Source organism: Talpa europaea, assembly GCF_964194135.1.
Source record: "Talpa europaea genome assembly, chromosome: 11".
Classification (NCBI taxonomy): Eukaryota; Metazoa; Chordata; class Mammalia; order Eulipotyphla; family Talpidae; genus Talpa; species Talpa europaea.
The window spans coordinates 93,280,100-93,301,260 of record NC_140078.1 but is presented as its reverse complement, the minus strand read 5'-3'; the positions used below and the strand labels follow the sequence as shown (position 1 = coordinate 93,301,260).

Here is a 21,161-nt window from a genome sequence, read left to right as displayed (position 1 = left end):
CTGTTTTGCACTAAAAAGATTCCCTCAAGTTTTTAAATATTCTAAAAACGAATAGCCCTAGTGAAGAGCAACGTAAAACTATACTTACAACTTGCTTCCGTAAGATGCTTGGGAGGGATGGCAGGGTGCTGCTCAGAGGCTGTTTATATGTAAACCCTCTGCCAAATTCTAGCTCCTGGAGTTCTTCTAATTTAGTCACACCTTCCAGGCCAATTAAGAGGAGAGCAGAGAGTCCTGCCAAATACCAACAGGTGGGCAATTTACTTGCGTGTCTTTTGAGGGTTCCGCCTCTGGGTCCCAGATGCTCATCCATCATCCCAAGCTTCCCATGCCCTTCACCCATCTTGCCTCAAACTGCGTTTTGGTTAAAATCAAAACTAGCTCACGGCATGCCTCCGTGAAGAATGGGTCTGCTCTCTTCCGAGGCCGCCGCAGAGAGCTAAGCAGCTAGGTGGGCCCACACATGATGCTGGCGGCTCTTCCACGGCCTCTGCGGTGGCAGCAGCTCCGCTGGCCACGGCCGAAAAGTCAGAATTAGGGGACAAAATGGGGAGACGGGCCATGACAAGAGTAGGGCCTGCAGGGCCTCCCCTGGTGGCGCAGCGGTTGAGCGCTGGGCTGCAAAGCTGCCCACAGCCTCTGCAGCGCCGGTTCCATCCGACCAACCGGGCGAGGGTCCCACATGGTGCGCAGACCTCTTCTGCCGCCCGATGCTCCCCTTGTAACAGGGTGGTCCCCAGGAAAGGGGAAAGTTCCAGGTTCCCTGCCCCACCCAAGGGAGGGTGGAGCTGAGCAGGGAGAGAAGAAGCTGCAGAGGAGACTGAGGAAGGAAGGAGCAGGATGGAGCCAGGAGACCTGAAGGAGACGCATGGAGCCTAGAGACACGTGAAGAAACTGCGCTTGCCTTTTGGTAGTAGACTGGGTGACACAGATGTGGGTGAGACCCATGGGGAGGTGACAATGGCAGCTTTTATCTTGATGTTGATTTTGCTCTTTTCCTTCCGGGCTTGTCTGATTGTTTCTGTCCCTTTTCTGAGGGTCCCCACTGGAAGATGCTTTAGACTTGTGGCAGGCTTTGGGGCCTTGCTCTGGGCCGATCCCATTTGGATGGAGTTTTACCCACGAGGGGATGGCTAACTTTGGGTGCTTGATTTAGAAACTAGATTCTTTGCCTTTCCTGTATTGTTTCCAAATTGTATTAAAGTTCCTTCCCATTAAAGTCTCATATGTTTTGTGCTGATGCGGCGGATGGCAGAACCCTACATAGAATAGGCAGGTTTGTGGGGTTTGGGCTGCCCCTCTCCCTGTCCTATAACACCCTCAGCAGTGTACTTCGGTCCTTCTGCCTGCTCTGCTCCCCGCTCTGACTCTGGTGAATTCTCTCACCCTCCCGCGCTTCTGACTGTACCCTGTGCATGTATAAATAAATAAATAAAAATAAAAATACTAAAAAAAAAAAAAAAAAAAAGTAGGGCCTGCAGGGCTTTAGAGAGACGCCAGAGTTGAGGAAAAGGAGACACAGGGCGCCCTACCTGGCCTAAGGGCGCCACAAGGAGGGTGCATCTTCAAACACCCCTTGAGAAGCGGGCAACACACACAAATGAAACCAAGAAAAACATGGACACCCGAGCACAGAGCCAGCAACGCAGTCGCGATGACGCTACGGTCCCGCGCCAAGCAGCACGCACACGCATGCGCACATACATGCGCATGCGCACACGCGCGCACCTGCCGGAAGCCCACCCAGGACTGAAATTCAACCCATCACCGACTGGCTCGCTCTTCACCAACCAGACCTGGGTGGACTTGAAGCCCTGTATTGCAGCGTGGGCTGGCGTGTGAAGGCGCCCACCTTCCTTTGTGTATAGAAGCCCCCCACCACCTCAGGCTAACGCTGCCGTGCTTCCTGGGTCCGTGACCCCAGGCTGCAGTCCAAAAGCCCCAAATAAGCAATGCCTTTTTTCCCCCTTTCCAGCTTGACCGGAGTTGGTTTCTTGCTTAACAAGTGGCATTTGGTGCATCCTGCCTCTGTCAGAATGACCCTTCTTCGCAGTCAGGGATAACGCTCCAGGGCTTGTCAATACTGAATGGCCCCCTGCTTCATACAAAGAGGCAGACATGTGGGCTCTGGCTCCAGTCACTGGGGTTAGCATAGAAAAGGCTAAAAAGAGCCCAGTGCCTTCTGAAAACCTGAAGGCGTATCTCAGCTTCTGTGGAGCCCACGCTGGGCAACGCTATGCACATACCTCTGCTGCGGAGAAACTCGGATGTTTCCTTCAGCCTCTCTAAATTATCATCCAGTCCATCTGTAAACACTATAAGTACCTGAAGTAAAGGAGACAGGGAGCAGGGAGAGAAGAAAAAGGGAAGAGGGGAGTGAAAGGGGAATGGAGAAAATAAATACTGTAAATTGCACGTTCCTTAAAATGCAAGGTTAAGCTTAGCTTTTCTGGTATTTAGTCTTTCTCTGGGTTCTGTTTTACACGTGTATGTGTTACTTTATTACACATTCACAGTTATTTCAACCTTCCCCCAACCAAAAACAAAAACTAATAGTCTGTTCACTTAAAAACACCTTCCTGGGCCTCCATGGTGGCGCAGGCAGTTGAGCGCTGCGCTGTGAAGCTGTCCACAGACTCTGCAGTGTGGGTTAGATCCCCGCTGGCCTCGGAGCAACCCACATAGCCAGCAGACCTCTCCTGTTTCTCCTGCTGCTCCCCTCAGCAGTGTATTTCAGTCAATCTGCCTGTTCTGTTCCCTGCTCTGTCTCTGGTGAATCCTCTCACCCTCCCGCACATCTGGCCTGTACCCTGGTTCTTGTGTAAAAAATAAATAAATCTTTTAAAAAAAAACACCTTCCAAAAATTCTTACAATATTCTTCTTTATCAGTGTAAAAATACCAAATAATGCACTTTCTACAATTAAAATGTTATGTGTGAATATTCTAATTTTAAAGGAATCATAATAGTCAAGAAATAAATCCATTGCATGCATGATTGAAGGATAATATAAAAGTAACTTTCGAAGTTTGGGGATATCATTTCCTAATATGTCATGAAGGATCTTTTCATCTCTGTGGATTTTTGTGGCTGTATAGTTCTGGGGCACCAGGAAGTGACGAGATGGATTGCCGAGTAAGCAGTTAGTTGTCACCAAAGATGGTTCAAGGTAAAGAAATAATGAGTGACCATAAGGAGCTAAATAATCTTAAAATATCTTCCAAGTTGTTTTAGGAGAGATTTATGCCACAAAAGAATATGGATTACTAAACTTAGGGCAACTTGAGGGCAGGGACTTTATCCTTTAGCTACACCTTACTGACATTCAACAAGGAATCTCTAGAACTCAGTATATATTTGTTGATTGAATGAGAGCACACCTCTTGTTGGTCTTTACTGAGCAAGACTGTAGTTCTCCTCTATTCTACATAGAATCTCCTATGAAGACAGTTTGACCTCAGTCACAAAAGTCTTATCCATAATATGAGTTCTCAGCATTCATTACCTTGACTTTAGCAGTGGAAAATTGGAGAGCACTTTCTCCCAGGGACTTCAAAAACTCCACATCCATATAGTTGCTCTTGGCAAACTGATTAGCCAAGAACTTCTGAATGATCTCCTCACTGTACTTTTCAAAGCCTGAGTCAAAGATAAGCTGGTCATTTGAGTCAGGAGCCAAGTAGCGGAACTTGGGGTTGACCTCACCAGAAACAATACAGCAGACGTTATAAACAATGTCCAAATGTTGCATCACTTCTGGCAATAACCTTTGAAGCATCTGTTGAACTTGCCTTGTGGGAGTAGAGAGATCAATTCCAACAGACAAATCAATGTCACACCCTTTGAAGATGGAAGAGAGGGGAAAAAATCAAATTAGTCATCTATAAATGCATAAGCAAGCTGAGAAGATATCAGCAAAACTGACCTCAAGTCAACCCACAGAAGTGTAAGTTAAATAACTGTTGTCATTTAATCAAGGGGATGGTTTGTTACCCAGCAAAAGCTAACTGTTGCATATATACTCTTTCATACCTCTGTGCCACTGCAGAGCCTATTCTTGCTACTTGAAGTGTCCTTTCCCATACCCCCCACCCCAATCTGGTGAACTCATTACAATTATCCTTCAAGTAGCAGTGCAAATAACCCTCAAGTTCCCGCTGACTATGTCTCCAGCTCTTCAAGTTGGCTTATTAAATTCTTCTGCATGTCTATTGTTTCTTTCCTTATACTTCTCTCCCACTGAACAAGGATTTCTTCATAGTAGGAACTGTGTCATCTAATTTCCCACTGCCTAAAACAGATGCCCAGTACAAGTTTGACAAATGAATGAAGGGAATATAAATGAGCCTTAGTCCCTTTCTGCATGAGCTGTTACTATTTTCTTCTCCCCTGGAAGTTCTCTTCCTCACTCACCACCATACATATACTTTGTTTCAGGGGAGCATATTAGAAAAGATAAGAACTAACAATTACCCCCAATTTTCTGTTTTAGGCAGTGGAAAAGTATACTATAGTCTAGTATGCGATAATAAAGTATAGTGTAAAGATGAGAAAACAAAGCAGAGAGAGGTTCATAAATACATGGAAGTCATGGAACAGGATTTGAAAAGCTGGAGCTAATTTTCTATTTAGGAAATTAATATTTTTGTTTATACCATGTTGTGCCATTCTATGACATACTAAGCTATTCTGTCTACACAACCCTTTGCTGCATTGGCCTATATTATGCTTCATGACTCCAGACTTTACCATTCTATACTCTATACTCTTCTTACTACCCTCCTGCTGAAAGTGTGGTTTCAGAAGAGCAGGATCAGCACCATCTAGGGTTTGTTAGAAATGCAGAATTCCACCCCTGACCTACTGAATTGGAATCTATATTTTGAAAAGAGGTCCAAGTGATTCAAACCCATGTTAAAGTTTGAGAGGTCCTAGCGTGCTCTCCTATACTTTACCAAAAGGCAACATAGAACAGTACTTAGAACACAGACTGTAGAAACAGATGGCCTCAGGTTCCCAGCTGTGCTATTTACAGAGCCCAATTGCCTGCTATTGCTGTGCCTCAGCTTCCTCCTGTGTAAAATAGTACCTATTTCATAGGTTGTGAAAATTTAATTTGTGAAAACCTTGGAACAACCCCTGCTGGGAAAAAAAAATACAAGAGCACCGTCTAAAAGTTTGCTATTTTGACTATAATGGATTGTGCTGTAGAATCTCACTTCTGACCTCCTCACCCCCCCCCCCCAGGGGTAGGAAGTGAAATCATCCAGGCGGACATTCTCTGGATCAGTAGTCCACTAAAAGGCAAGACTTGGGAAAAGAGCAGAAGAGCAGGTCCAAAATGTCAGGGGGATGAGCCCTTGCCTCTGGACCTTGCTTTTTTTGGATAAAAACTTGAAGAGATAAAGTGGAATTGAGCATGACCTGGTCCTAGGGAGGCAACAATGTCGAGAGACCCTTGTACAAACACATAGAAAAGACAGTTGTTCTACTTCATAAAAGAGATTGGCTAGCTGGTACTGTTCTCTGCTGAATTTCCCTTTCAATATGTCTAAATCTGCAATAAGTTGTGTTTACACATTCTGACTGGTTTATCTATCTATGAAGAATAAAGGGAAGAGTTGTCAGGACTTTGTAGAGACTGAGTTCAGGCTGAGTTCAGTTTCAGGAGAAGCTTCAGGCCACCGGAGGCCAGAGGAAATGGCCATGGGAATAGATGACAAGAATTCCCAGGGGAAAGGAACCCCAGGGTCAGGAGTTCAGGTCAGCCACCCTTCCCTCCCATGAGCTCCCCTGCATCCACCCGCTAGAGGGGTCAGTCTTTCTTCCTGTTGAAAGAGGCGACAACATCACTGACACCTAAGATGGGCTTGTAGATCTTATAGCAAATCCTTTGTCACTCACCTTGTGGAATGCAGACCCTATAAAATATTTCTTTCTCCAAGTTCTGCAGGGACTCAAATTTTTCTTCATAGTACACTCTGCTCTGGTCATTAGTAATCTCCAAAAGCTGAGAGTTTTGGGCTTTTCCCACCCCGAGAGCAAAAATAATTATGTTTCTGTCCCTCAGCGCCTTGGCTGGTAGAGCCACATTATCCTGGGCGACCCCATCTGTGATCACAATCAAATATTGATGAATGCTGGGTCTTCCTCCCCTTGAACTGTCAAAAAAAGGCAGAGTGAAATTCAGAGCTTTCCCGGTGCGGGTGCCATCATTCAGTTGTTGAACGTTTGAGATGGCTTCGTGAATGTCCACCTTAAAGGAGTACTGATTGAGCCTGAATTCCTCTTGGGGATTTGTGCTGAACTGCAAGAGGCCAATCTGAATTTCATCAGGACCAATATTAGACAGATTCACCATCCTCTTCATAAATTCCTTCATCTTTTCAAAGTCTCTGGGGGAAATGGATTCTGAGCCATCTATCAGGAAGATGATGTCAGCTTTCCTGGTCTTACAGGCTGGGGGGCAAGAAGTGGAATGAGCAGAACATTCACTCAGAGTCTGAAGCCAATTAATGACAAATTCCCAAGGACAGTCTAGTGAGGCATGTCCACAACATGAAAATATTCTTAAAGGGAGTGACAGGAGAGTTCAATGAAATAAATTGTCTGTGACTCAGACCAGTCTCAAAATAAGACACAGCTTTATAATAAAGATATAAAACATGACCAGCTTGGTTCATTCTAGGTCATGGTCACTGTGTCCCACTCACTTTCAGATCAGGGAATCCACCCTTCAAGAAAGAAGCCTATTCAATTAGAGTAGACACATATATTTGGAGAGATAGAGAAGCTAAAGAAAAAAAATTCTTACTTTCTGAGAAGCAGATGTCCTGTACCACCTCTTTATGGATGAACTGCAAGGAATCAAACTCATAGACAAAATATACCTTGTCGTCAGCTATTTCCTTAAGTTCGGTAGTGTTTGCGTTTCTGATGCCAATTGCATAAATGCTGACTCTGCCTCCCCTCAGTGCCTCTGCAGCCTTAGCCACCGGGTCGGAAGATTTACCATCGGTGATGACAATGAGATACCAAGGCACATCTTGGCGAGCAGTGCCTGTGAAGACCTGAGCCATGGTATGCAAGGCCCCCCCGGTCATGGTGCCGCCTCCCTTCTGCTGGATGCCATCAAGGGCTCCCTTCAGCCCTGCCACACTGGAATACTGGTCAAGTAAAAATTCAATTCTAACTCCCTCTGAGTACTGGACAACTCCAAACTGTACTCTGTCAGGCCCAACTTGGAACATCTTTATCATCTCATGCATGAATGACTTCATTTCAAGGAAATCGTCTGGGTAGATGCTGCCAGATCCATCAATAAGGAAGTAGATATCTGCCTTCTCCACATACACACAACCTAGGCAAAAAGAAACAGCAGTGACCCATTAGAACAAAGTATGAGAAGGCATGTAGCCTGAGCCCTGTCCCCACCCATCTTCCCTTGGCATTCGTGGTTTCCTTGAAAGTCAACCGCTTTCTGTGAAAACACCTGTGCCTCTGTAAGGACATTCTTTGGCCAGGAGCATAGATCAGTCTACACACTGGGTGGGATGACTTTGGGAATAGAAACCAACCAATGATTGACAGGAATTGGTGAATAACTACCCAGGTTCCTTTGCATTTTGGGTAGGACAACTCCAAGGTGACTTCTACAAGGTTTTCCTGAAGCCCCAGCAAAACTGAGCCCCAGTCACCTTCAGCCATAATGTGCTCTCTAACTCAGCCTGTATTGGTTGCTTGTCCTCACCCTTCTCGCACCCACTTACCTACCCGTGTCCCCTGGGGTCACCTTCGACTTGTGGCAAGCTTTCAAGTCTCAGTGGCCCCGCTTTGGGCCAACCCTATTTGGCTGGGCATTTACCCATGAAGGGATGGGTAACTTGAATTGAAATAATTCAAGTATAGAAGACAGGTATATGGAACAAGAAGAATAAAGATTGCTTTAAAAAAAAGACTTCATTTGAAAAGTTTCCTCCTACCTTCTTGTAGGGCATGGTCTGTCCTGGAAACAGAAGCCCCTCTACCCGTAATCTCAGGGCAGAGCTGGTTCTTAATGGTTCTTTCCACAATGGAAAGTTGCAGAAAGGATTCCAGTTGGGTGACATGCTTCCAAGGAGGATATGATGCTATCTTCTCCAGGTCCTTATTGTCTGAGGCAAGCTGGGTGCCCACCACATAGATGGTGACCCCCGCTTTGCGGAGGAGAGAAGCAGATCTGGACACGTTGTCGTGAGAGCTGCTGTCTGTGATGACCACGGCCATCTGCTGGACCCCATGCCTGCTGCCCTTCTCCTGAATGAAAACTCTTTTCCTTAGGAAATCCAAAGCAGCACCAGTCTTGGTCTTTCCTCTTCTTCCCCTGTAGGTTAACTTGTCTAAATGTTCCAAGATTTTGTTTGCATTCTGAAAAGTATCCAGTGAAAACTCAAGATGTGGTTCTTCACTGTAAAAGACCAAGCCCATTCTCACCACATCAGGATGGATGCGCAGAGAGCTGACCGTGGTCTTTAAGAAATTGACCACTTGCTGGAAATTTGATTGCCTAGCCCTGCTAAACTCCTCAATTAGGAAAACTAAGTCAGTTGGAATAGCAATCAGACATGCTACAAACAAAACCAGAAAGAAGGGTGTTAGCATAAGAACACAGTAATAAAGACCACTCAGTCTATATATGTGTATTATGCTATATTTTGTATGCTAACATTTCTAGTATTACAAATGGTACTAACAGATATTATATTAACTTTTGTTATTATGTTGTAGGATTTAAAAAACACCTGCATGACCATCATTTGACACGGTGGATCAAAGATCACCACAGGGTAATTCCTAGCTCAAAATTTTTCATGGAAAGTGTAAACACATCACTTATGAAATATATGAATATGTGACCACCTGTAACAGGGTGGTCCCCAGGAAAGGGGGAGGTTCCCTGCCCCACCCAAGGGAGGGTGGAGCTGAGCAGGAAGAGGAGAAGCTGCAGAAGAGACTGAGGAAGGAAGCAGGATGGAGCCAGGAGACCTGGAGGAGGCGCATGGAGCCTAGAGACACGTGAAGAAACTGTGCTTGTCTTTTGGTCGTGGACTGGGTGACACAGATGTGGGTGAGACCCGTGGGGAGGTGACAATGGCAGCTTTTATCTTGATGTTGATTTTGCTCTTTTCCTTCCGGGCTTGTCTGGTTGTTTTTGACCCTTTTCTGTGGGTCCCCACTGGAAGATGCTTTAGACTTGTGGCAGGCTTTGGGGCCTTGCTCTGCGCCATTCCCATATGGATGGACTTTTACCCACGAGGGGATGGGTAACTTTGGGTGCTTCATTTAGAAACTAGACTCTGCCTTTCCTGTATTGTTTTCCTAGTTGTATTAAAGTTCCTTCCCATTAAAAAGTCTCATATGTTTTGTGTTGATGCGGCGGATGGCAGAACCCATTTAGAATAGGCAAGTTTGCGGGGTTTGGGCTGCCCCTCTCCCTGTCCTATAACACACCCACAAGGAAGTGTTTTAAGATTATTTTTCCATTCATCTAAGTCCATGAGAAACATTTAAGTCTTGTTTGACGTGTTTATTTTTCTAGCTTCAGGAGTCCCTGGATCAAATTCTCTTTTACAGGCCTGAAACCTCCCTGATACAGTACATTTTCCTCTCTCTTGGTGAAAGACAGATAGCAAAGTGTGACTTGTAACTTGTGTACCCTTTTCTGATAAATGACATGTCATTTCTACAGAAGCATCATGAAATGTTGCAAGTGTCTTTGGAAAATTGTCTAAAAATTGGGGTAGATGGTTATTTCATTTTGGTAAAAGAAAACCTTCCCTTTAACCTGGCTTAAATGAAGTAATGGAGTTAGTGATGCAGAAATTCCCTTCTAAGGGAAGTCTAGACACCTCCCTGCCCTCTTTAGGCAGTGCCTGATGTTAGGAAACCTGTAGAGGTCCAAATCTGCTTTGATGCATAAAAAAAGAAACCTTCTAGCAGAAAGCGATAACCACATGTGCAGAAAACTGTGCATATTGGTATGTAAACAGCTGAATGTTGAGAATTTTGTATGTAAACAGCCGAATATCGTGAAACAGTGTGTAGAGAAGAGAATATGGGGGCAACAGAATAACCTTTGACTTATTTTTGGTCTCTCAGTGTCCCAAAAGTTTCCCTTTGGCCCTTTTTAAATAAAAGAACAAAAAACCAATCCTAGATTTAAAAAAGAGGGTGTTGCCAGGATTTTGCTGAGTCTAAAACACCTTCAGAAACTCCAAGCCTCTGAATTCTCCTTCTTCACCTGCTGCTACTGTAACAGGGTGGTCCCCAGGAAAGGGGGAGGTTCCAGGTTCCCTGCCCCTCCTCAATATCGGGGTTGTCCTATAACACTACCAAGTGCTGTTATTCTCCTTTCCAGTTTTCTCCAGGATTCATCTGCTTCCTCTATATCAGTCACCACTGGGCTGGGCACAGACATCCTCCCTATGTCCATCTTAAAGTTTTTCTGGATCTGAGGTGTCTTATGCAATCCAGTCTGCTACTGAAAACTTTTTTAAAGACTAATTTGGCCCTGATGGAGGCTGAGAGTGAAAACTCTGGGATGGACAGATCCAGAAACTGGGTGGGAGTGGGGGTAGAAGAGATTAACATAGTTGTTAAACCAGCTATGGAAATGAAAAATCCAGAGGCCTCAGACCAGAGGTTGGGGATATGGAGATTGAGGGCCATTACAGAGAATCGCCAGTCATTGCATATCAATGTAGTCACACCCTAGAAGTGATTAACCTAACAACAGATAAAACTTCACAGAGGAATGAACCTCTCCCCCAAAAAAGAACACTAACAGTACAATTTGTGCACTGGCAAGCAGCAGCTCCCCTGCCTGCCTGTAGTAACAGGGGTTTCTTTTTCACAAAAGCTTTTCCTTTGCAAAATGCTGCTCTTCAGCTCACCTGTGACTATGCAGATGTTTCTTTTTACAAATATTTATCGTTTGCAAAGCAGCAACTCTTTCTGCCCTCTTGTATCTAAACAAACATCTTCTCCTTTCCTTTGCCTAGTAAACCTGTCCTTTTGATACCGGAATTGTCAGGCCTAGTCTCCCAGCCAGGAACAGATCCCAGGCTGCAGGGGCAGCACTGAGTCCCAGCCACTAGACCCCCACGGGTTGGTGTCTCACGAAGCCGCAGCAGGAACTTCGCAGACGCTCAGGCAAGCAAGCGAGAAGAGGCAGGTTTGTTTAAAGAAAGAAAAAGTTTATTGAGGAGAAAAAGAGCAGAAATAAAGTGGGACTCCCAGTCCAGGAAACCAGGCCTGGGAGGGGCAAGGAAGCCAAAGTGGAGTCGTGTCTCAGGGAATATATACCTTTTTTCCCTCATTATTCTAAAGCTCCACCAGTTTCTTTGTGATTGGTTAGTTCTCGGCTGTCTCACGTAATTTGCTACTGAGTGGGGGGTCTTCACATTCCTTATCTAACAGCTTTCTCTTTCCCCATTTGTTGCATCTTTATCTTTATGGCCCAGTCCTCTGGATGGACATCCCTGCATTGAAGTTAAACAGCTGCCCTTCTAAGTTGTCCATAAATTAAACCACTCTCCATTTCTCCAATCTCCGCCTCCCTTTACCACCTGAAGGAAACCAGGACCAGCTTTAACAATGTTGTCCTTGGTCCTGAGATATTTGTTTTTCCTAGTGGAATGGGTTACATTCCCTTGGTTGTCCTTATCTCTGAAGCCTCCCTAAATTCTTCAGAGGTCCCCTCCTGCACTGTCACTAAAACTACTTAATTTCTAGCTTGCCCTGTGTCTCACTTTCAAAATGCAGCCTTTGCCTGCCTGTGTCTGTGCAAACATCCTTGCCTCCTTTTCTGGGTAAACCTGCTATGTGCCCCTGAAAGGGGAAATCTGTCGAACTCTATTCTTTCATGCGCGCTTCCAGCGACTCGCACACTTCAGGATCAAGTCTTACCTACAAGAGCCTCCTGCTCAGGCGCAGTCCTGGTCTCTGGCTTCCCAGCGCCCTGGATCATCTCACTCACATCCTGCATCATCTGTCTGACTCCGTCTTGTCCGTGCATCTCATAGACAAGGGATGGGGACCCCATCTCTTCTAGTTCTTGCCTATCAAAGTCCTGTACACCCACAGACATAACCCTCACACCTTTCTCCCTCAAGGTCTGTGCGGCATCTTGAACCTCATCCACAGATCTGCCCGAGGTAAGGATCACTGCGTACTGTGGGGTGCCCAAGAGAAATCGGCTTCCCGCTGCCTCCTGGAAGAAGGTCTGATGAAGGTATCTAAGAGCTTTGCCTGTCCTTCGGGGGCCACCCCTGAGTAAAAAGTGTTCTTGGATGTGAGCAATCATCTCATCCTTGGTCTGGTAGGTATTGAGCAAAAATTCAGCGTGACCTTGACCACCATACTGAGCCAGTCCAATCTGGTACTTGTTCCTGCCAACATCCAGCAAGCCGATCACTCTGGAGATGAAAGTCTGCATCCTCTGGAAACTGGTCTGTGATGTGCCCTGTGAGGTGTCGGCAAGAAAGACCACATCTGCATAGGCCTTGGTGAATTCTGGAACAGAATAGAGAAGAGGAGCAAAAGCCAGAAGAAACTAAGTCAAATTGTTAGCGGGAAAAGGATGTCCTAAAGCTAATTCCATACATAATTACATACGGGGCTGCTCCGTAACAAAATCAAGATCTCATGAGAATTGAACACAAGGAGGATTTTGGTGGTGAATGTAAGACGGAGAGATGCTTACTTATGCAACTCTGAGTAGATGGTCCTGCTACCTCCTCTGGAGAACACTCCCTCAAGACTTCCTTGCATTTTACCCTGTTACCATAATTGTCTGCTTTATCAGACTAAAGTTTCTTTCAGTTCTTCTTCTTCAAACAGTGGTGGAGGCAAGGTAAACATGCTGAGAAGTTACTTTGTACTGGAGATATGCATGTTAGGAGTTGGCGCCTCAGTTCCGTCCGGGGTTCCCAAAAACTACACGGAGCCAGAGATGCAAAAGCAAAAAGGCTTTATTGCTAGCTTAAGCTAGGGTCCGACTCTGCCTGGTGTACTGACACAGCAGTCTCATCAGGTTGAGAGAAGGACCCCTTTAAGGGTGACAAGCTGTTTTTTATACTCTGTTGACAGCAGAAAAAGGGGACCTTTCATATCAGAAAAAGGGGACCTTTCACAACAGGGACCAAGTTTAATCTGATTGTGTACCTTTCTTTGGCAACCTTTAAGTTTTGTTTATCCTTGCCTTGTGGAACTTGTGGTTTTACCCTGAAACGAAACTTGGGCTCAGCTGTGCTCTTCAAAATGGTCGTCTTCCTTAAAATGGCTGCTGTCTCGCTATGTTTAATCCTTCAATATCTTACATGCATCCACTTTATCTGATTCAACTCGCATTAAACCATCCTACTAAGCAAATATTATTATCTCCATTGTGCAGATGAGAAAAGTTGAAGCAAGAAATGAAGCTGCTTGTTCAAGCAAACCTAACTAGAAATTGGCACTGGCAGAATTAAACAAACAGGTCTTCCAGCCCCCAAGATGCATTCTGTTTCCTCTGCTTTTCGACCCTGGAGAACTCCATCCTTCGATCCCCAGCTCAAATGTCCCCCTCATTTAGGAAGTCTCCTGATTTCTGCAGTGATAGCAAATTGCTCCATCCCCTGCCCTCCCACAGCTCTGTGTTTATTCTGACTCCTATTGCACTGAGTCATCTGTGTTGAACTGTTGGGTAAGGATCAGTTTCTTACCTTTTATCCTTCCCTCCACTGCCGAGCACAGAGTCTGTAGAATCCCTCCTGAGAAACCCTGCAGGATGTTGAAGTTCTTGGTGTTGAAGAGAAATTTCTCAAATGGCTCACTGGCTATTTTTTGCAACTCCTGGACATCCTGGACATTGATCCCTACCACATACACAAAAACCCCATCTTCTTTCAATGACTCTGCTGCCTCCTGGACTTCATCACTTGACTCCCCGTCTGTCACCAGAATAACTATTTGTGGGATCCTGTCCTTGGCCCGGCTGCCAGCTGCCTCGGTCAAATAGTTGGTCCTGACAAACTCCAGGGCACTCCCCGTGTTTGTGCCTCCTGTTCGGTAGGGCAGATTCTGGATCTGCTCCAGGACCACGTTCTTTTGAGGGTACTGGTTCAGTTGAAAGGCTGGATAGATGTTATCATTGTACTGGACGAGTCCCACTCGGACCTGGTCACTGCTGATGTCCAGCCCCAAGACGACAGAGTGAAGGAAGTTTTTTACTTTCTGGAAGTTCTGGGGCCCAATGCTAGTTGAGCTGTCTACTAGGAACACGATGTCTGCCAACACTGCTTCTTTGCAGGCTACAGGAGGAGAGAGGACAAGAGGGATGGGGTCAGCAGGTCTTCACTTAAAATTCTTAGAATCAATGGAATCTAACGGGATACAGAAAGGGAGAGCAATGCCAGGCAGCTCATTCTCAGTGGCCCCTGATCTACTGATACCGTCAATCATGAAATCCACTTGGACAATCCCTGGAATCTCATTAAGAAGAAAAATACTTGTGTAAATATAGCATCCCTAGGCAGGTGTGATCAGCCAGGAATAAAATTTAGATTCAGAGAGATAAAGTCGGGCCTCCCCTGGTGGTGCAGGCAGTTGAGCAACGCACTGCGAAGCTGTCCACAGACTCTGCAGTGCTGGTTCGATCCAGCCAGCTGGCGAGGGTCCCACATGGCGTGGCAGACCTCTCCTGTTGTACCTGCTGCTCCCCTCAGCAGTGTATTTCGTCAGTCTGCCTATTCTGTTCCACGCTCTGTCTCTGGTGAATCTTCTTACCCTCCCATACATCTGGCCTGTACCCCGGTTCTTGTATAAAATAAATAAATAAACTTTTAAAAAAAAGAAAAAGGACACAGAGAGATAAAGTCACTTATTCACGATGACAGTTGTAAAGTGGAAAACTAGGATTTGAACCCCAATCTTTCTTCACCTTACAATTCTTCTGTTCATCAGCACATGAAACCAACACTCAGACAGTCAAATAAGCAAACTTCCAGGGAGCTCTTCTGCCCCTCCCCACCCCCAGCTCCCATCTAAGCAATATAACTAAATTAATCTAGGAATAGGATCATTCGGGGGGAAAAATCACTCTTCCTTCAAAATGGCTTCATACTACACTCATACATAGAATCAGCACAAGACTCACAGCATTTACAAAAAGAGTTGCTAAATCTTTGGGCAGTGATTGCAGTGGAGCATAGAGTCCAAATAATGGAACTTTGCTATTAAATTAAACATGGACACAGGTGGAAAATAAGAAGGGAAAGGTCTCTGTACCTGGAGAGACGTGGTCATCAGGTTGAGCTGCCTTTGCCAGCGTGGCACAGAGCTCCAGCAGCAGCGCTGGGGCCAGACGGGTCAGCGCAGGGAAGTTAGGAATGAAGGAGGTGAATTTCTCTGGAGGACTATTCGCGATCTCCCTGAGCTCCTTTGATGCCGCATCTTTGATGCCAACAGCATACAGCAGGATGCCTGCCCTTCTAAGCGCCTCAACAGGTTCCCGCACAGGGTCCTCCGATGCTTGACTGCTGATCACCACAGCGATCTGAGGCACACCCTGGCTGGCCCGGCTCCCGTTTTTCTCCTGGAAGTGAGAACTTAGAAGGAACTGCAGGGCCAAACCCATCTTGTTGCCCCCGGGTTTAAACTGAAGCTTCTGAATATGTTTCTTTATTTCGTATTTGTTGTGGTAGGTGGAAAGCAGGAACTCTGAACGGGGCATGTCATTGTACAGGACCAGCCCCACATGGATGGCCTCCCTGCTGACGTTCAAGCCAACTACTAGGCTGCTCAAGAACTTCTGCATGTAGTGGACGTACGGGGTCCTGATGTTGGTGTGCACCAGAAACACGACGTCTCCCACAGAGGCCTCCCTGCAGACTAGAGAAGAGAGACAACTTAAGATAAAATACAGCAAAACTGTCTACTGGCTACTGGCTAGACTCCATCTCTCTTAATTCAGTGCCTTTCTATCCCACGTATCTACCTGCCTAGCCCTCTGGTATAGCTCTCTGGCTGAAAGCCCAGCACACCATTGTCTCCCTTAGCTTCCTCTTAGTCACCATCTACCCTGGCTCACCTGCCACCCTCTGTTCCATTCTAACAGACATTTGACCTTTCCATTACATCCCTGACATGGACCCTGCGCACATCACTTCAAATGAATAAAAGAAACCAGTTTTCTATCAACAGAGTACACTACTAGTGTCCCACCTAGATCTGCTCTGCCAGTCAGCACAGATGCTGCAGCTGCTGCAAGTGCAATAGTAAACTGCTTGTGCTGGAGACCTTGCCCAGAGACCCGGCCCTGGTTGAAGGAGGGCTCGTCTGAAGACCCTCAGGAATTCACCCCGCCACCTAGATGGCCAATGTTTGGTCACCTGGGGATACAATCACATGCCCCCCTCCCCCTCCAATTGTAACTAAAATCATACATGGAGCTATTTCTGCTCCTGCATCTTTCAGGGCTCAGGCAGAGTTGATTTTCTCAGGTCCCATCCCTCATCCCACCACCCCATAATCATAATACATGATTATGATATATGTATTTCTCACTAACCATACCCTGTCTTACTTCTTTCACTCCCTTACGTGTTTATCCTAAACAGTAGGGGTATCCCCTAGTTAGAAGCGTCATGTTAGGTCACTTCATTTTTACCAAGCAGAAGACCTCTTTGAAGACCTCCATTAGGGCCTTTTTTGCTAAACAAAAGAAAGCTGAAGAAGGTTTTTGCTTTTATGACAGAACCCCAAAATAGCATTCAGCCTTTTTTTGCAGCAGCTGTGATGGAGGCAGCAGGGCCCTAAGCAGGGAGAGTGGCCCCGCCAAGGCCCTTCTCCCAAACTACTTTATACGGGCTGTGTTTTTATCATTCCTGTCTTTACCTTGTGTTACTGTTATTTTAGATGTTTTGTTAGTTGGTATATGGTAGGTTATTTTGGGGATATGGGAATATTCAAAGATGTCCATGTAAATTAATGGTAATTATTTCCTTACTTTAGGTTGCGTCCATTTATGGAAGTTTTCCCCATGATACCCTAGTTTCAGAGAGTGTGGGAACCCTATCATCTCTCTAAATAACACAGTCACAGATCCCTTGGCTCAGATTGGTGTGGCTCATATTTGTCCTTTGGCTCCCTGAACTCAAGCCTCTACTGTTTTGTTTGTTTCATAAATCTCTGTCAATTTAAATACGATCATGGTGAATGAATGCATCCCTGGACACTAATCATTTGCCAATGGAATGTATCCATTTGACATTAATCATTCTTCAAGAGATTTAGATAAATTTTATGGACCACCCATTTAAATATCAATTTGAAAAAAACATAAAGCATAGAAAAACCAAAATAAACACCCATTTTTACAATACAAACTTGGCAAATTAAAGAATAAGCAAAAAAAATTTTAAACAGCTTGTGTTGTGACTTCTAAAAATTTTAAATTGACCACATTTTAATTTTACTTGCTTTGAAGGTACAGGCTTTAAAACATATTTGTTTCTCCCAAGCAACTTGTACAATTTCCTGCCATCAAGGAGCACTAATACGTATTTGTTGAATTTAACCAAAGAATCCGTTCACTGAAATAATGTCTGTGTTGTGAAACTTGCCCTCAGCCTCTTTAATCCGGGGACTTCAATCCCAACTAGCTTCACCAGTTAGAGTATCCACCTTGGAAGGCTTAGAGAATGTCTGCAGTTCTCAGATTATATCACTGTAGAACAGGGGTTGACCAGATGACCTGGTCCCTTCCAACTCAAATTTTGCTTTTCTGTGGCAAGAGGTCAAATGTGGACCAAACACAGTATGTAGCCACCAAGGAAAAGAGATGATTATGATACATGTATTTCTCACTGACCACCGTGATTTCTTCCCCTCACTGCCTGCCCCCACCCCCCACCCCGCCAGCTCCACCATTTGCTTATGGGAGGAGAATACTTAAGATTGGTGATGAGAGAGAGGAGAAACAAAAAAGCAGAAACCACTTAAAGATGGTTTCAGCTTAAAGCAGCTGACAATCCAAAGGATAATTATCCCACACTGGTTAAACACACCTCAAGTTTGGTTTTGTGCTAGGTGGGTTAAAATGCTGGCCCTGCACTATCTCGAGCTTTCTCTCTCGCCCTCTCCATGTGCTCTCTCTGTTCCAGCCGCCTCAGTGCTGCTTCTCTAACTCTGCACCCTCCCACTTACCAGTGCAATTTCCTCCATTGAATTCCCTTTCCCTTCCTTTCCTTTTCTTCCCTTCCGATAAAATTCCCATAGAAACATATTCTGTTATCTAGGTTTATAATCTAACATTCATCAGTGCACTGATTTGATTAATGTCAAACTCCCCAATTGGACTATGAGTGCCGTGAAAACTGATACCGCATCTTTTCTTTGTGTATCCACCACCTGAGTGTCTAGACAGTGCACCAAAAAAATATTTGAGCAAGGGAATTTTGGGGAAAAGGGTAAGAGGAAGAGGGAGGGATAAGACATCACTTACAATGACAGAAATCTTACTCATTAAGAAAACCAAATAGGGGACTCAGAAAATTTCAGAGCTGAAAATAATCCTTTGGGAGAGTCAATGCAATACTGTAGCCACTATATGTGGTCACTGAGCTCTTAAAATGTAGCCACTATGATAGAAAAAACTGTTTCTAATTTTACTGAATCTTAATTTATTTTAAATAGTCACGTGTGGCTGAACAGTGCAAGTATAGAATAAAGAATCCAATTCATCCATCTCATAGAAAAGGAAAGATGGGGCCTCCCTGGTGGTGCTCGGGGGTAAGAATCAGTGCTGTGAGGCTGTCGGCAGGCACTGTGGCACGAGTCTGATCCCTGGCCAGGGAGATACCCACATGGTGCAGCAGACCTCTCCAGACTCGCCCGCTGCTCCCCTCAGCAGTGTACTTCAGTCAATCCACCTGTTCTACTCCCCACTCTATCTCTGGTGAATCCTCTCACCCTCTGCACCTCTGGCTTACACCCCAGCTCTTGTATGCATAAATAAATAAATCTTTAACAAATGAAAGAAAGGAAAGGAGAGGCAAAGTAATTTATGTAAATCCATTCAAAGAGCCAGTATAAGAAACCAGGTCTCCTGACAGCCAGTCCAGCCCTACACTGCCAAAAACAAGATTAAATCAAAGGTCCATACTATGGAAAGGCAAAGTCTGCATGAGAGTTTAGACAGAGAAGGGCTGGCGAAGGTTGGAGTACTCCAAAGACACCACATTCATTTGTCATTCCTAGAGTTCTAAGTCCCACCTCTCAGCAGTTTGCTAATCTTGGTCACAAAACCAAGTGGAGGCATGATGATTGAAAAGGCAGGTTTAAGGCCCTGTAAGCTATATTTCCTTTTCCACATTGCTTTTCCAAGATGAATTCCCAAGTTGCATTTCCAAAATTCAACCCTATTAAAAGGAGAGAATTCAGGGGGTGCTCCAGGGTTGGCTGACCACTTCATCCCCTAATGTCTCTTTTGGAAGAGACCAAACATAGACTACAAGGTGTTTCCCCTTCCAACCAAGAGAAACCAAACATCTATAGAGTATTTTGCAGGCAAATAAATGCTGATTCTTTTATGTGCAACTTGAATGACGCATGACACTTTGTCACAATTATATACTGTCACTTTCTTAACCCCTCCACTAGGACTTTGTCATTTTAGAAGATGTTTGAAGCATGAAAAGACTGTCAACAGCTTCTGTTCCCAAGGGAGGGGTGTCAGAGGCACCGGGGAAGATTTAGACAGCTTCATGTTTGTCCCCAACAACAAAAAAGCCGTGTAATTGTATCTGAATATTTAAACGTCAACATGGTCTCAGTGGGGCTTCGAGCTACTCAAATGATCTTGTCTTGATGGGACTTTCATCTTGAAAAGTCCCAACAATTTGTTAAAATGACTGCCCCAGATTGCCGAGGTGTCACTGGCATTTGGTAAAACACCCACTTGCGGTTAACAATTACCCCTCAGAATAGCTCTGTCAAAGGAGACACAGCAAAATATCAATCAATTGACAAGTCCCTGTTGACAGAAGCGCTTGAGAGGCTGGTGACACACTGGGAAGGAAGCTGTTCTTTCAAGAACTCATTTTTTTGTTGCTTGAGGATAAGCTTGAGGATAACAAGTGCCTGCCATTCATCAAAAGTTTTAGCTAAGCTTTGGAAACAACCCAAATGCCCAAAAATAGATGACTGGATCAAGAAGATGTGGTACATATACACCATGGAATATTACTCAGCATTCAAAAAAGATAAACACATGCAATTTGTAGCAACATGGATGGAGCTGGAAGGGATCATGCTCAGCGAAATAAGTCAGAAAAAAAAAGAAAAATACTGGATGGTCTCACTCATAGCAGGAATCTAGAAAACTTAAATAAGGGACCAAGAAAAAGAATAACTATAAGAAAGAAAATATCAAAATCTACAAACAATTATGAACCAGAGACACTCTATGGGGGGTGGGGGGCGGGGAAAGGAGGGCTTGGGCTCAAAATAAGGGGGTTGTAATTGTATGGGGAATAGAAAAAATAAAATTTAAATAAAAAAAGAACCTAAATTAAAAATTTTTTTATAAAAGCTTTCAAATAAGAAGTTCTCTCTAAAAGAATCATTTCCCTTTTGCTAATGATAAGGCTCCTGTAATGTTTTTCTTTTAAAACTATTTTTCTTTCTTTCAATTGGTTCCTGGAAAGAGCATTTCTGGTTTCGAAAATGTGACACACTACCAATTCTCTGTGATGTGATGAATCCAAAACTAGCTGCAAGGAAGCTGATGCTCCAAAAAATCTTCCAGGTCTCCATTCTAGATCTGCACCTAAAAAGGAAAAGAAAGCACCTAATTAAAATGATGACTTCATGCACTTCAAAGGGGTGCATCATATCCTATGTTTATCATACCACCATGGTGTGAATTTTTTAAAAATGCAATTATGTGTTTCCCCAGACCAAGGGAGAGTTTATAAAAATAAAGGATGTGTTGCCACATTGTTTCAATTGTGCAAGAAAAATGGTTTAGCTGACCCAACTTGGGAAGAATTTTGTAAACATCCAGGGTATATACCTCAGATTTCACTGTTTAAAGTTTTCCAGCTGTGGCTATAAAGAAGAGTGCATATAGGGCATGGGGT

General features: G+C 44.6%; 1 protein-coding gene across 1 annotated transcript in view; it reads right to left on the bottom strand.

The window, feature by feature from the left end:
• The window catches only part of LOC311180155 (collagen alpha-4(VI) chain-like), a gene marked incomplete at its 5' end in the record, with an annotated part of 74,150 nt that extends 53,315 nt beyond the window's left edge, over window positions 1-20,835 (bottom strand). Inside the window, 10 exons of the mRNA XM_084247815.1 lie at window positions 89-234; window positions 2,247-2,325; window positions 3,506-3,840; window positions 5,905-6,459; window positions 6,815-7,360; window positions 7,983-8,606; window positions 11,947-12,552; window positions 13,743-14,330; window positions 15,307-15,909; window positions 20,760-20,835. Of these exons, the coding sequence (XP_084103941.1) occupies window positions 89-234; window positions 2,247-2,325; window positions 3,506-3,840; window positions 5,905-6,459; window positions 6,815-7,360; window positions 7,983-8,606; window positions 11,947-12,552; window positions 13,743-14,330; window positions 15,307-15,909; window positions 20,760-20,835 (4,158 nt within the window). The remainder of the gene's footprint in view (window positions 1-88; window positions 235-2,246; window positions 2,326-3,505; window positions 3,841-5,904; window positions 6,460-6,814; window positions 7,361-7,982; window positions 8,607-11,946; window positions 12,553-13,742; window positions 14,331-15,306; window positions 15,910-20,759) is intronic.
• Window positions 20,836-21,161: the final 326 nt, after the last annotated feature.